The 16,607-nt window shown below is 44.0% G+C and overlaps 1 protein-coding gene across 1 annotated transcript in view; it reads left to right on the top strand.

Moving 5' to 3' along the window:
* The window catches only part of LOC308127584 (cilia- and flagella-associated protein 47-like), a gene marked incomplete at both ends in the record, with an annotated part of 45,398 nt that overhangs the window by 3,073 nt on the left and 25,718 nt on the right, over positions 1-16,607 (top strand). Inside the window, 33 exon segments of the mRNA XM_080492716.1 lie at positions 213-319; positions 424-653; positions 995-1,169; positions 1,283-1,496; positions 1,739-1,891; positions 1,996-2,188; positions 2,190-2,328; positions 2,646-2,862; positions 2,934-3,178; positions 3,277-3,407; positions 4,207-4,329; positions 4,532-4,663; positions 4,741-4,818; positions 6,456-6,603; positions 6,754-6,765; positions 6,829-6,833; positions 7,079-7,255; positions 7,845-8,014; positions 9,591-9,708; positions 9,942-10,042; positions 10,195-10,295; positions 10,440-10,556; positions 10,637-10,856; positions 11,534-11,671; positions 11,861-11,942; positions 12,038-12,124; positions 12,201-12,378; positions 12,995-13,092; positions 13,595-13,711; positions 14,366-14,500; positions 15,000-15,112; positions 16,106-16,256; positions 16,459-16,547. Coding sequence (XP_080348842.1) covers positions 213-319; positions 424-653; positions 995-1,169; positions 1,283-1,496; positions 1,739-1,891; positions 1,996-2,188; positions 2,190-2,328; positions 2,646-2,862; positions 2,934-3,178; positions 3,277-3,407; positions 4,207-4,329; positions 4,532-4,663; positions 4,741-4,818; positions 6,456-6,603; positions 6,754-6,765; positions 6,829-6,833; positions 7,079-7,255; positions 7,845-8,014; positions 9,591-9,708; positions 9,942-10,042; positions 10,195-10,295; positions 10,440-10,556; positions 10,637-10,856; positions 11,534-11,671; positions 11,861-11,942; positions 12,038-12,124; positions 12,201-12,378; positions 12,995-13,092; positions 13,595-13,711; positions 14,366-14,500; positions 15,000-15,112; positions 16,106-16,256; positions 16,459-16,547 — 4,494 coding nt within the window.

Genomic DNA, 16,607 nt, shown 5'->3' with positions numbered 1-16,607 from the left:
CATACTAACGGTCGGTGGAAACATCGTATATAAACCCTACTGGCCGACGGTTGTCACTACGGATGTGATATATTTCTTGCCACTATGACCTGGTGGCGCTGTTTTGCAGCTGTGAAAGCCTGTTACGTCTCACGAGGAGCTGGTTGAAGGAAGCAGTGGCCATTGTTCTTTTTTCCGTAACACCTTGGCATGCTGCATTTTGTCTGTTTCAGTGTGACGAGAGAAAAGAAGCGTGGTTCTCTACCCAGCAGGCAGGACTATTGTCTGTTCCTGCTCTTTGAGTCTGTGGGGAGCAAACATGGCTTCACTCACCATCATGGTACTCACAATACTAATTACAGCTGTGGTCAGATCAATGCTCTGAGCTTATCCTTGATGGAGTGAGGCTGACAGTGATCATGTTGCTTTTCTTTGTCTCTGCAGCAAACAGCAATGCAGAGTTGGCAGTAACAGGCTCCGGCCTGCCTGTGTCTCTGGTTCCCAGTCCCTCTGGGAGGTTTGATTTCCTGAGCTGCGTGACAGGCCAACACGTTGATCTTCTGTGTGTGCTGCAGAACCTCTGTCCTCAGCTTCCTGTCAGCTTCAGCTTCCGCAAAGTGGCACACTTCAGCACTGAGCCGTCCTCCGGCACCATCGGCCCAGGGCAGAGCCAGGTGACAAAAAGCCCCTGATGACATAAGAGATAAGATATGATCAGACTTTATTAATCCCACATGGGGAAATTCAGTCATCACATCAGCTCAATATTGCACAAATACTTAAAGATGGTTCACAAGAGAATAGACTATATATAAATTGATATTTAGATAAATATAGATCTATACACATGGAAATACCGAGGGAAAAATACTCTTAGAAGTCTTAGTATTAAAATATTTGCAGTATTCACAGTACAACAGTGCCAGAACAGTGGTATTCACACAGATGCAGTGATCTATCCGTGTACTCAGGTACAGCAGTGACGTAATATTGCTGTCTCTGTTGTGACTCCCAGGATGTAGTCTTGTCTTTCAATGCACGGCAGCAAGGGAGCTTCCAGGTGCATCAGAAACTGGATGTCTTGGGTTACGTGGTTTGCAAAAAGGACGATGGCACGGCGGAGGACGTCGCTGAACTTGAGCGTTGCAGCTTCCACATGGTCACGCTACATTTTTCTGCTGTTTGCCACAGTGAGACAACACACAGGATGCCAAAAATAAATCCTTGTGAGTATCACTCGTAAGAATTATGAGTAATGTGAGTGTCTGAGACTAATGCCCTCGATTGCCTTTCACTGCAATAGTGTCCAGCTCAGTCACATCTCCGCTTCACGTGAAACGCAGTGAACTTGCTCATTGCCGTCAAATAGTACGGACCGCCGTCCTCAGTGCTGACAAAACACGGCTACACAAACATCGCAGGGAGAAGAGTGCCGACACAGAGGAAGAGGAGTTCCTGGCCTTCCCTAATGACCGAGCTTCCAGCATCAGGCCTGCTTCTCCAAACACACTGTACAGGTGAAGACAACGGTTTGCTAATGGCCACAATCACCTCTCATGGATTAATATCACAACAGTTAGAAGGGGACTCCCTTCATCTTTAGCTCCCATCTTCATAGATTTCCTTTAACAAACTAATGTCTTCAGAATCCAAACAATTGGTCAAGGAGTGGTTGAATTGAACTGACAATAATGGTGTGACTCATATAGACATACTGCATGTACCGTTACTACGGTACTCCTCTCATTGCAATCCTCAGGACGATCTTCACTGGTCTACCTCGCTATCGCTATGTAGACACGGACTATGCTCTCACCGAGGATGAGGAAGAGCAGAGGCAGCGGGATCGTCAGGTCTATGCAGACTTCACCAAGCAGCTCAGACAAACACGACTCCAGAGGATCAAGGAAAAGTGAGCCTCTTTATGAGATAAAAGCTCATCTGAGGATCTTTTCTTCTTTTTTTTTCACTTCTGTTTGTGAACATGTTCTAAGGTTTGTGGGCTTTTGCTTTCAGACAGCAAGAAAGGTTGATGCAGGACGTCGACATTGGGATCGTTCCTGCCCAAGGACTCGTTCCTCCTTCACTGCGCATCACCGACCTGACGGACAGCGAGGTCTCAGAGTCAGACAAACCAAACACAGCATCAGTCACCCGACAGGTCACCAATACGGTAAATGTCCTGATGTTCACATTGAACATTTCTCGTTAAACTTTTCTCATCAGCTGAACTGTTTCTTGTCTTTCTTCAGGGTTCAGCGGTTATGAATGCAGTTCCCTCCACCAACCAGGAGGTGGCAGACTGTAACAGGACTCTGACTGCTCAGGAGCTCTACCAAGTTGTTATAGGTTTGATTGTCTTTGGAAAAACCTTTGGAAAATACACAAGAACACATTATATTTGAAATCAGCTACTGATCTGTCAAAGGCCCAGAGGTCAAATTTACTTCAGTCCTGGGACCATATACAGCTTAGTTTGATTCCAAGTCAAATTGGAGCATTATAACTGTTGAATATCAATCTTTGGGCTCCTCCGAATGTTTTCCTTTGTTTTAGTGCAAAGAGACACGAGTGTATTTATGGTTTACTTTAAATTCCTCACACTGAATGTCAGAGTAGTATCAGGTTTGAAACAGAAGGTAAATATCTCGTTCTTTTTTCATCAGGCCCTCTGTCAGTGGACTTCGGTGAAGTGTGTGTGAAATCAGTGTGTGTTCAGAACCTGGAGCTGGTTAACAATCTGTCGGCGCACGTCTGGATCCAGCTGGAAGTTGACTTCCCTGAGCTCCAGGGCTCCTCTCCGCTGTCCCACGTGCTGCCACCGCACTCTCACAGCGCCCTGCCCCTCACATTTCTGAGCAACAAGCTGGGTCCCTTCTATGGGTATGTGACAGAAACAGCTCAATTCCAACTCCCAATTCCACCTAAAACACAGTCCTTTTTTTGGCTTTCAGTCTGGTTTCCTTCTCTGTGAACCAGCAGCACCCAGGTCAGATACTGGTCCAGGCCCAGGTCGTCCCCTTGGCTCTGGACCTCTCCACCAACCTGCTGGTGATTCAGCCCAGCCCCAGTCTGCTCGCTGCCTCGGGATACAGGAGCTCAGTGACGCTGAGAAACCAGCTTAACCGCGCCGCCGAGTTCACATGGCGACCAGTCGTCACAGAGAGCGGCATCCTGTTCTCTGTTCGGCCGGCCACAGGTGCCACAAGTCTCGTCATTGTAGTTTTCTCTGGATAGAACTATGTTAGCAATCCGGATGTGTAGCTGACCGGTTAAAGCTTTTCCTCTCCTCTCCAGGTGTGGTGGAAGCAGGCGAAGAGTTGGACTGCGAGGTGGTGTGGGAACCCTCCTTCACCTCGCCTTCAGAGGGAGATTTTGACCTGTGCGTCCATGAGGGCAACACACAACGTCTTCACTGTGTCGCCAAGGTCTGTCTATAACATACCGTGTTACGTCTGTGTGCAAGAACCACTTTACAATGTCGTATTTGAGAATCAAACACAGTACTTGTAGGCTTGTCACCTTTGATTCATGAAGGCTGCATTGGATCCCAGAGGTATGCAGTAACGCGGTAGCAAAGCATCAATAAACCCATTCTCTCAGCCCACGCAAGCTTCATTCGAAATCCAGTCCTGGTAAAAGAGTCTTCCCTGCATCCTTTGGTTGTATTATTTCTTATTTTGAAGCTTCGTCTTCGCGGATGGATACTGAAACAGAAAGTGCATCATGTCACCTTGATGTCAGTCCAAAAACCCACAATTGGAGTGAATTGCAAATATATATTTTTAAACCAGTTAAACCACGACTGATAAATGGTATGTGATGAATTATCAAATTGAAGGAGCCTCTTTGTTGACTCATTTTTTTTCACCTGGTGTTCAACAACTATATGAGCCCAAATCTGTCAAAGAGCCAGATATGGATTTCTGCTCCGACAGCAGCCTCGGGAGAGCAGAGCACAATTTAGCAACAACATGTGCTGCGTTTTGAGTCAGTCCTTTGATTTTTGTGAAATTTGGAGTGCACAAACTCTTCTTTTGCACCTGTCGTTCAGTTTTAAAAGTTGTATTCGCCTTCCTAATTTACATGCTGCCGGGGCTGTCACATCCAGAGGAGTTGGAAAAATGACTAATCAGACATAGCAGGTTATTGGAGAGTGGCTGTCCTACATATGAATTAGCACAACAACGTGCATTGAATAAGACAATGAGTTTTCTGTCCTCTCAGGTTGGAGCCACCAGTGTTCAGCTGGCAGAGAAGTGGGTCATGTTTAGATCAGTGCCTCTCAACATGCCTTCAACCAGGACGGCAGTTTTACAAAATACAGGACAGAACCATGCCTACTACCAGGTCCCCCCCCTCCCACACACACACACACACAAACACACACACACACACACACACACACAAACACACACACACACACACACACACACACACACACACACACACACACACACACACACACACACACACACACACCATACAGTATTTCCCACTTGTTTAACCGTTGTGTACTTGTCTGATTATGTGCGTGTTTTGTCCGAGGCAGGTTTTAGATATGTGCCCAATGTCTGGCATGCTGGTGAGTCCATCTAAAGGCACGGTGCCAAGCAGAGGGCAGGCCGTGCTCAAGATCAACTTTATTCCAGAGTGCGTCGTCAAGTTTGACGCCACAGTCGAGGTGAGCGAGTGCAAGAGAGAGACGGGAGCTGTGCAGGAAAGAACTCGCAGAACGCTGAGGCTGTTGGTGTATTGCAGATAGCTCTGAGGAACATGAAGTCCATTGAGATGAGAGTGGGCGGATCAGTGGAGCCTCCAAATGTAGACATCAGTGTGGTGAGTGTTTGTGTACACACTCTGAAAGAACAAGGGGACGGTAAACAACAGCAATCAGTACTGCCAGATAAGAAAGTCTAACAAATTAAATCCAAGCCATGCTTTTAATTATACCACAATTAAACCTGAACAAGTCTCAATTTCAACCCTGTAAAACATCCATCCATCCATCCATCCATCCATCCATCCATCCATAATCATGTCCATCCTTCATCATTGAGCAGCTGATTGAAACGTGATCCTCATCTATAAACAGCTCCAATCTGTCTGGTTCATACAGTTTCCTCAGAGGATTGAAGTGAATTTACACAATAAATCAAATAAAAATTAACAGCTGCTGCTGTAAAGCTATTCTCAAACACAGCAAGCTTGAGTTGAACAAAGAGTACACTCATTGTTTAATATATAATCTGTACATAGGTTTCAGCTCACAAAATGAATTCCCTCTGCCACAGTCGAAGCAGTCTTTTGACACCTCGACAGATTTATGAATGACACATCATTTCAACGGCATAATGCTTGGTGGAGAAGGCATTCAAATCATTAGCAGGTTACAAATTATGATAGTCTCACAAAGTGACAGTGCGTTTGGAATGGAGACCAGTCAGGCTGCCTTTTCATTATGCCGCATGATGAATGAGTCGCTTAACATGTCATATGTTTCAAACCCTTTCTAAGCATTCTGCTTGCAGAGTAGGTCATGATGAACGGAAATATGATGGATATTTTCGCCATAGTGACCGTCTTCACTGTCTGCAATTCAATTTATTCTGTTAAAGTGAGTCAGCATAAGTGAAATAAATACAACCCCTCCTTCTTTTCCTCCTGTGTACAGCGTGCTTCAATAGATTTACATCACAATGGGACCTATTCCAAGATTTCTGTTTGCGTGACTTCAAAGTTGTGGATAAAAGAATTTACCAGATGGCACACTGTTCAGTTCTTGGCAATTTAAAGCAAAAGCAATTAAATTCACTATATCCACCCATCCATCCATCCATCCATCCATCCATCCATCCATCCACCCATCCACCCATTTAATCATCATTAATCTCCAGAGTTACGATAACTTGGCTGATTCTTAAAATAAAGGAGAGCGGGAAAGTAAAGTGTGTGTGTGTGTGTGTGTGTGTGTGTGTGTGTGTGTGTGTGTGTGTGTGTGTGTGTGTGTGTGTGTGTGTGTGTGTGTGTGTGTGTGTGTGTGTGTGTGTGTGTGTGTGTGTGTGTGTGTGTGCATTCAGAAACAGCAGGGGTTGCTCCTCTGAGAGAAGCAGAGTCAAGGCCAATCTGCTTTCGTACATTTCTCCTCTTTGAAATAAAAATAAAATAAAATTCTTTCTTCTTCATTTTTATTTGTGGAGGTGCTGGACTTGTTTCCTTGTGGCAGGACACGATTCTTAAGTATCTCTGGACCTTCAAGAAGAGTCACTGCCTAACTTTTCTCCCTCAAACTTTAAAGTAAAAAAGAATTCAGACAATTTTTATTCATTTAACTTTTTGAAAGAATAATGATAGTCAATTACACTATTGAGAATTTGATATTGATTTGGCTCTCTGCTGACTTTTTACAAGTTTTGCCATGTCTGTCTCTGCTATTGGCTTCTTCTTCTCATAATAATTCCCTCTCTATGTTTCAGGACCATTTCCATTTCTATGGGGTGTATGCCGGTTCACAGAGCGTCGCGCCATTTGTTCTAACAAACCGATCATCAGCTGTCGCCTGCGTCACTTTTGACCTGTCTGAACATGACGAGTTCTCTGTTGGACTTCCTCAGCCGTCAGCAAGTAAGCACTTAATGAGGACAGTACATTATGTTGTAGAGGCTGTGCAACATATGCAGATTTACTATTTCATATCTATTATTATTAATGGATGTATTTCAATTTTATGTGTATTTTTAAGTCATTGATTTGCTGTGTTTGTCTTGTGTGCAGAGAGGCTGCCAGGTGTGAGTGTTGTGGAATTGCAGGGCTTTCAGACACTGGACTATTCCCTTGTATTCTCCCCAGATCAGGTTTGACTGAGGCAAAGACTCTCAGAATGTCTGCAACACAAACAGTTTAATGATGATGGAGTACACCGAGCTGAAATGCTTATGAAGCGTCTGTGAATTGACGCTTTGTTAGGAAACTCAGCACACCTGTCAAGTTTGGTATTTTATTCCAAATCAGAGCGCGTTATGGATGCAGGCTACATTTAGTTAGAATTATAAAAATGTAGTGAATGACCAGTGAAGGAATTGTCCTTTTTTTTCCCCAGATGGCCAGCTATGACTTTGTCCTGCCAATCATGGTCAACGGAGTGAGATGGCCCTACACCTTGACCTCTCTTTCAACCACCGTGACCTCCTCGTCCATCTCCTCCTCTGGCAGCAGGAAGCACACGGCCATACCTCTGTCTCACACCGTCACCATGGCGACACAACAGTGTCCACACGTACAGGCCACAGGTGGGTTCGCTATAGAGAAGCAGGGTTTTTGTATTTGTCTTAAAAGACCTTTTCAGTCAACGATTAACAGACGTCAGAGACAGCCTGACAAGATGACAGAGAAGAAAGTAAATTAATATTGAACGTTTTTTTTGGCAATTATTTGGGTTGAATGACGAGACAAATGAACAACAAGATCTAAACATGGGATTTTTTTTTAATCTGGACTTTAATAGAAAGTATTGTGTCAAGGTTCATATGGTGAAATGCAATGCTTTTTCTTTCTTTTGCTTTGTGTAAATGAATCTAGTGCTGTGTGCCCCACTGGAAATATCCCCCTCGAGGTTGCAGTTTGAAGTGGAACCACAGTCTGACACTCCAACACAGGTAGCACCATATGTTCATGCTCAGTACTTTCATGTTTCATTTTACCGCCACAATTATTACCCGGATTGTCATTCATTTGATTACATCTGTCAACTCTCTCTAGATTTCTCTTGTTCACTCCTTCCTGTTTGTACTTCTATGACTCTCAGACAGTGACAGCTTTTTCTTGTGCTTCTCTGTTTGCTGTGCTCCTCGTCCCTCCCCCTGCAGAAAGTGGAGCTGAAAGCAGCTTGTGAAGGCAGCGTGTGTTGGCGTGCGTGCACCGGGGGCCGGGTGCGCTGGTGGTTTGACTGCAGTGTCATAGCAGCACCGGCAGAAAACAGAATCGAGAGGGCGCTCTGTATGGTGTCTCCGTCTTCAGGCAGTCTGGGGCCGGGCCGGTCGGTGTGTTTAATGGTCAGCATCAAGCCTGAGGCCATCGGAGCAGGTGAACAATGATTGGAACTAGACAGACGTTTCTATGATGGATGGCTGTATTTCCCTCCGCTGTGCCCTCTCTCACAAAAACACACCTCGCTGTAAATACCTTCTTTTCTTATGCACAACATCCTTCACATCATCAGAAGCTTTTTTCATTACAATGGCACCTGTCAGGGTGAAATATATTTAGCAGCGAGTTTATTTTTATGTTGTATTGAAAGCAGGGACATTTAGCATGTGCCAGTATCTTACCAACCAACACGACATGGAACAGCATTTATTCTTGTCAAAGCAGCAATTTGTACTTTGAGAAAAATCCAATTAAGAATGCATACTTCTATTAAATGATGTTGTTTTTTCAGTAAAGTAAAAGTAAATCCTTATATTTTAGATTAGATAAACCTGCTTCTATTTAAGATCTAAAGGCTATTTTTGGCATTAAAGAAATACTTGTGTTTTTCTTGGAGTAAATACAGACTATACAGTATGTCAGCTGTGTAGAGAGTAATGTAATCAAACAGGAAATATATATGTGTTGTGAAATCATTCTCATCAACTTTGCATTTACAATTATTTTCCAGGCTCTGAAAGAGTAATCCAACTATCTCTCCCTCTTTACCTGGGAGACACGAGAGGGGAGGAGATGGGAGTAGATGAGGGACGAGAGCCATACAGAGAGCTGTCAATCACGATTACCCTCCAGGTCCCAACCATCACCATCCATCCCCCAATAATTCTTCTCCAGCCAGTGCCACTGAGGACCAACGCAGAAGCCACTCTGACCTTGCTGACTGACGGATACCCAAGGTTGGCACACGAACAGGCTATTTTGTACTGCACACACACACACACACACACACACACACACACACACACACACACACACACACACACACACACACACACACACACACACACACACACACACACACACACACACACACACACACACACACAGACACACATACACACACAGGTAATTTCCAAGGTCCCTCTCAGCATACCTGAGACTTAATGTGTAACTCCATTTTTCTTATTTGCATCACATGTGGACTGCACTGCGATCACTGTTGTACCTAGTTGTCAGTTGTTTGTGTCGGCTGAGCAATAATGCTGATAAATTGTGATTGTATTTACATTTCTCTCGCTTGCGGCAATTTACTATCTGCGTTTAGCCGGTGGAGCTCAAAGAATGCAGAGGACACAAAGCCGCACTCGCAGACTTGACGACGTTACTCTTTGCACTGGGACTTTGATCAGTGGAGACAGGGCTCATTAACTGTCAGCTCTGCAGCCATGTTAGATGCGTGCTTATATTGTGAGCCAACATGCTAATCCACTTTCCTAAGTGGTTTAAATTGTTTTCAGATTTTAGACTGAATTCTGGCTGTGCTGCTACTGTCCCACATTCCCAGGACTGAATTAAAAACTCCCATTAGGTCCAGTCTACAGTTGTAATATTGCCAGAAAACCTGCAATCCCAGAAAGCAAGTTTAGTTTAGTTTGATTGTTGTCTGCTTGGTTTGACGTTTGCAGGGGAACAAGCGTGTCAGTTGAAGTGGATGAGGTAAAACTGGAAGACGGGAAGGAGATACAGCCTGTCTCCATCATCTTCCCTGAGGGTAACACCATCCCTGCTGAGGACCTCCACCAGGTACAGTGCTGGAGTCGGAGCAGTTCATCTAATTAGTGAACCATCGCTGAGGAATTCAGCTTCATGTGGTGTAAATAAAGCCTGGACGATCCTGTGTGTGGCATTTCTGTTAGTCAGGAATCACGAGAGGCTTTAAGTGATTGAATAGTTTATTATGGCATGAGTGAAATTTGTGCTAATATGTCCCTGTATGTGCCTGAAGATCACGTTTTCATTCTGTCTGACACCAACAGGAAACCAGTGCCCGTTCCCTGATGTGCACAGTGGAGTTCAGCTCTGCCGTACCTCTGTCTCTCTGCACAACCATCACCTTCTCTGACCACCTACACAACAGGTAACCTTGTTTTATTTGTGCTCAGTCCAGATTCATTTGGTCATAGGTTCACTTTTTCTGCTGGTCAACATTTAGTTTTAGTATTTGACTTGTTTTATAAGGTAGCACAGTTCTATGTTCTTGTTCTCATCCATCTTAATGCCTGTTTTCAGATTTCAGGTGCAGCTGTATGCAATCACTGAGAACTGTCTGTTGACAGTGTGGCCCTACGTGGCTGTGAACTACTCCGAGCAGCAGATCGTTCTCAAGACAGGTGTTGTGACATTGATGGAATAGAACACCTATGATATATGTGCCACCAAACAAGTCTGCAGGATTCAAACTGTTTTCAATATGTAAGCTCTGCATGCATTGTCAGACCTTCAGCTTTGTTTCTTAGAGCCTGTGTTTCATTTAGGAGCCACAGCTGTTGAGGCGATCCTTCAGCGCTATCACACACCAAGTCCTGCCTCTGGCCCCACTTCATCTTCAGCCTCATCGTTTGATCACAACAGCTCAGCTAATAAGAATTCAGGTCGGAAAGCGTTTTGAGTGCTGTGTATCTTGTATCACATGCGAGCTGGTGTGGACAGTGCCTGGATCTTCCCTCTCCAGATTCCTTTCCAGACAGCGACAGCGTGACGGCCAGCAGGGACACGGACAGCTCTGCTCACAGAGAGTCCTCATCCACCCTCGGTGTCCCAGAATTCCCCGCTGCCGACACAGAGGAGGGACTTTACTACCAAAATGTATTGTTTGCTGTGGAGAAGTGGTTCAGCTTCTTTGGATGGCCCGGTGGAATGCACCCCATTACTGTCCCGCACACACTCAGGAGGTAGAAACCCCAGACACCCTGCAAACACAGCGAAAGAGGCCACATCTGCTCATCTCCTCTCCTCTTTCAGCGTCTATACAAACACTGATGCAGACCAGTCCAGTGGACAAGCTCATCGTGTCAGTCAAAATAAAAACCAAAGGTGAGTAAGTACTTACATCAGCAGTGAAGAGAGAAATCCAATGATGATAATTAACATTTCTGATTGACTTTGCTAACATGCTCATAATGCATTCAAAAATTACTGTCTAAAATTACCAAAGGCAATTTCATAGCTGGTTGGAGATAAGAAATGTATTAGTATTTAAAAAAACCCACATGTGTTAATGACGATGTTTTTTAGTATGAAAAAACAATTAGCCCTTGAAAAGTGTCAAAAGTGAAGAGGGGAAGACACTGTGATGTTCTATTTATAAGAACTACTTAAGAAACTATAAACGTCTGTATGTTGTCGGATTTTCTTCATTTCATGTTATTATTCATAAAAAAGAAAAGATGTTCACAAATCCGTTCACTTTCTCGATGAAGGTTTAAAATTTGTTAGCTTCTTTTCTTTTGTTTTTGTTTTTAAGTCCCACAGGGATTCTATTTCACACTGGAGTGGACACTCGTGTGTTTGTACATACATGCGTTCAGCTGTCTCTCCATGACTATGTGCTGTGTCCCTGCATGTGTAGGTCTGTGTTTGACATGCTCCAACACCTGACAGGCAGACAGATTCCAGGTATTCCTCGCTGTCAGACTCTTTCTGCTGATATCGAGCAGCGGACCAATCGGCTGCTCCAGTGGCATAAAGCTGTGTTGGATTTTTTAAGGTGGGCCTCTTTTACATGCTACACATCTCAACTGACACTGACCTGAGCAGACCGTTGTTGACCTGTCAGGCGTGGGATTCGAACCGGCAAACTCCTGGTTATTTGCCAGCTTTCCCAACTTATTGACACATGTGGCACCATTTAAAACAGACTGTAAGATTCTCTGGATGACGGTCATTGTGTGTTCAGGGTGCAGGGAGCCAGCCTTTGTCACATCAGACCACAGTACTTGCTGGATGTGCTGGAGTTTAAACACTGGTGCTCCCAGCAGGTATGAAGTGTGCTTACACTATAGTTCCATCATAAAGTCCAATTGTTTGTCTTTTACTTGAATTTAAAGAGCAAATCTGCTTGTGTTCCTCCCAGTCAAACAATACGAAGCAAAGTCTGAACTACGACTATGAATCTTTGAGCAAACGATCCTGGACCGATGTGCTGCTGCAGATATTCAAGGTACCGGCCATCACTTACATATATTATAGCTTCAACTCGCATAACTACAGTTATATGAGGATCTGGTTCCACACAGGTGCTGGTGTTATGCCGTGTGTCAGAGAAGGATGTGAAGACACCTTTGGACCACGTGCACTCAGATGAAGTCCTCACAGCCACTTCAGCCAGTAACATCTACTCGCCCAGGGAGCTCCAGCTGCTCTCATGGCTCAACGTGCACTATCACAGCATGAGGGAGAAAGTGCGGGGCACAGGTACAAGACAGACTACCTCTTTTTTTATTTTTATTTTTTCAAATTCAAGTTAAATTGGGGGTTCAATGCAGAGTTTTGAGGTGCTTCAGCTCCGAGATCAAAACATGATGTTCAGACTTTAATTTGATAATTGAGTCACATATGTGATATATTGCAGGCTCATTTGTCAGCCAGTCGAATATTGAGCTGTTTTGTTCAATAAGGTGTCTAAAGTCTTTCTTATAATTTAATTTCAAAGTCTTTCAAGTAACCCCGACCAAATACAGATCTCATGTACCAGGAATGTCAAACTTTATTTTTTAGTTCAGGTGACACGCATAACTCATTTTGATCTTTAAGGCCAGGCTGGTAAAAAGTCAACCCCCCACCCCCAACCCCCAACCCCCAACCCCACAAACAACAGCCACTAAACACATTTTTACCTTTGCTTTTCTGCAATAGATGACAAATGAATCCTCAATGCATTTTTTCCCAAACCCAAAAGAGTCTCTCCTGGTTTATTACGCTTCCGTAGGTTTTAAGAACATAAAACCTCTTCTTATGTTGGTACCTCTGTGTGTGTTACAGATTCACAAATATAACTGATTGACGGGTTGTGCTTGGTATTGATCTGCAGGTGGAGTCCCGTCAGCACGCTGGATAGTGAACTTTGACCTGGACTTGGCAGATGGACTGGTGCTCGCTGCTCTTCTCGCTGCATACTGCCCTTATCTGGTCTGTGTGTGTGTGTGTGTGTGTGTGTGTGTGTGTGTGTGTGTGTGTGTGTGTGTGTGTGTGTGTGTGTGTGTGTGTGTGTGTGTGTGTGTGTGTGTGTGTGTGTGTGTGTGTGTGTGTGTGTGTAGGTCGTCTTCAGTGTGTGGGTCGGGTGTTTAGAGTGAGAGATGGTTGGTAATACCTGCAAGTGGCAGTGTGATTGATGTGATGAGGATGCAATTAGTCTTGAACAGGATTAAGGGGGACTCTTATCATGCTAAGCACTACTTGTGTGTGTGTGTGTGTGTGTGTGTGTGTGTGTGTGTGTGTGTGTGTGTGTGTTCCTAAAGAGACACAATTATTAGATAGTGCACACATGCAGGGTTTTTTTTTACAGATGTCTCCTGGCTGGGCAGGGGGTACCTGTAGGAGTTTGACCCTGACATAAACACCCTAAAATAAAAGTTTTCAGAAGATGTTCAAATGATATAATTTTACTCACTGAGCGTGTGATTATGAACAGATAACAAGCCACTTCCGGAGGATGTACTCCTCACCCAGCAGTCTGGAGCAGATCCTCCACAACAACATCATTGTGGCTCGGGCTTTAACTACACTTGGCCTGAACATAAATATTCAGGTAAACACCAGAGAACCGGGGAGACCCAGATTTGTCAGTGGATGTAACAGCTTCATACAACAGATCCTACAGTCTTAGAATTGCATAATGTTTCAAATAATATATATGATTATTATTCACACCGTGCATACAGATCCTGTGAATCCCATTACTTTAATGTGGAGATGACTAAATACGGTCTCTTCCATGGTAAATAATTCATTTGTCCACCTCATGTTTGTAAATTCTCTTTGAAAACACTGGAATTCCCCTTTAGGGAGTCTATGTTTGAAAAGTAGATGTAACATTACAATGAACACGGCATTTCTATTCCACATCTAAATGTCATACCAGCAAAGTGGGGATACAACAGACACTTAACTGATTCATATTTAGCTGTAGGCATCTGTGAGCATTTGATGATTAACAGCTTGCTTCAAATATTTCTGAGGTAATGCCACTTTGTGAACGTCACATCAGTTGTAGTGTTAAAAGCTGATTCATTTCATTTCTTTATGCTTAGTTGCTCCGATTTATTGTCTAATTTTGGCATCAATCATTAATAATGAGCTGATTATTTTAGCTTTATATTGTAATGATTATGTCAGTGATTGCACAACAACCCACATTGTGTGTTTCTGTGCATCTCAGTGTGTGTGTGCGTGATGTGTTCAGCCCACAGACCTGTCAGATCCCAACCCGGTGCAGATGCTAATCCTGTGTGTTCACCTGTACGAGAAGCTGCCTCGGTATGTGCCGGTACATACCATTACTCTATCAGGAGGCCTGCACAGCACCTTCAGCAAGCAGGTAACCCCCAAACACACACACACACGATACACACACACACACACGATACTGACTTTTTTAAGGAGACACTGAAAGAAAGATTTGACTGCATGACTTGTAAATCAAATAAATGAGGTGCATAAAGACTGGAAATAGCTCAGAAAAGAACCCGGACAGATAGATAATCCCCTCGCCACACACACACACACACACACACCCGCCTGCAGACATACATGCTCACTAACTCAGATCACACACAAACACACAACAGGACCACAGAGACAGACATGAATAGGATTATAGGCCCCGTCACATCCACTAACAGGATTAGAAACACTGACAAATATACATCGGGATAATGATCCAAACAGTCAGGTTAAGCCACATTACAACCTGAGCAGAAATAGGTTTAACTTTGTAAGGCAACGCAAGATTAGTGTGTGTGTGTGTGTGTGTGTGTGTGTGTGTGTGTGTGTGTGTGTGTGTGTGTGTGTGTGTGTGTGTGTGTGTGTGTGTACAGGTGCGTGTGAAGAACCCATCTTCCCAGTCTGTTCGATACAAGGCTCTCCTGTTTGGAGAGGATGCGCCTCTCTTCTCTCTTCCCGATGGATCGACCATCACCATTCCTCCCAAGTATGGAAAATTCAGGAAATTAAAGTTCATAATCATTTTGACCTGAAATCCCTCAAAGCAGTGACTCCCAACCTGGGTGACTTTATCTCAAGGAAATGTACCAAGAAACAGCTACGAGGTGTTCCTTTTACATGCTGCTTTATATTTCAGAGGCAAATGTTTTCTATTTTGTTCCGCTTCATTTATTCCACACCTGTAGTCGCCTGTTTAATATTAAGATGAAACGTTATCACTTTATAAAACGTGTGCAGCTTGAGAATAATCCACTCAACAGAAGATCAACAAATTCATATTCATTCCTGGTTCCTTCTCCATCCCCTTAAGCTCCATTGTATTCACAACATGTCATGATCTTTGATGAGATTCTTCGATCTTTTACCAATCCTCTTATTTTCCGTAGACATTCTGCATTTCTTGCAAGTAATCACACTTGTCAACACACAGTGACAAAAGGTGAATTAACCAATCCCAAACCTTGCACGCATACTTCTCATAACCGTCCCTCCTCCACTGTTTGTGACATCTAGAAAATGAGAAAACTAACAGAAAGTAGAAGTGGAGCTGTGTCTGCTGTGTATCCAGACTGAAGTCACCTTACCTTGGGAGACTAATTGAAACATTCCATTTTAATCTAAAATTTGTTTGCAGTGCGCTGAGCACAATCTGCTCAGACCACACATACTGTTTAATGATGTGTTTACAGCCATGTTTTTCTGGGATGAAGCGTAAATAATTGAGGAAAAATAGCGGTCTTGTGCAATAAGATTTTAATTATGAAACATTGTGTGCTCCTTTGCAATCTGCATAAACAATTAATACTTCAATAAAACTTGTATCGTTAGTGAGTATGTGCTGCCTTTGCATCTGTACTTCTGAAAGGCTTGTCCTGGGCAGACCTGTGTGATGGAAAAACACTAAACATCCAGCTCAGTCCAAACTGAATGCATTCAGGTTCGAAATTGAAATCATCAACGAGTCTTGTTGTTCTCACAGGTCGAGCAAAGTAGTGACCGTCAACTTCAACTGCTCCTTCCTGCAGCCAATGGAGGCAGTCCTCGTGCTCATATCCAGCCCTGTGTTTGGCCTCTGCTGTGCCACTCTGACCTTCGCTCTGAAGACGCACATCACTCACATCACGCCCACAGTGAGTGTGATTTACACCGACGGTCACCCCACTGACAGAGCAGTTGTCTTCAAGCCTCTCACTGATTCGCAAAGCGCTGACGTGCTGTTTCGGGAGCACATCACCAATGTTTCGGTGTGTGACGTGACAGGGATGGCTGGTTCCAACAATGTACAGACATGAAGAGACGACACAGTCCCTGTTTCACTTTGTCTCTCCTCAGGAAACTGTCGAGTGCGAGTCTCCATGCTACCAGCTGGAAGTCATCCAAGTGCCGCTAACAAACATGTTTTATGAAGAGGCAAAGTTCAGGTGGGTGAATGGAGGGATCCAAATTAGACCGTATTAACATGGTTGTATGTGATCACTTTG

This window comes from Lipophrys pholis (assembly GCF_963383615.2).
Source record: "Lipophrys pholis genome assembly, chromosome: 23".
Classification (NCBI taxonomy): domain Eukaryota; kingdom Metazoa; phylum Chordata; class Actinopteri; order Blenniiformes; family Blenniidae; genus Lipophrys; species Lipophrys pholis.
This window is presented reverse-complemented; position numbering and strand designations above follow the sequence as displayed.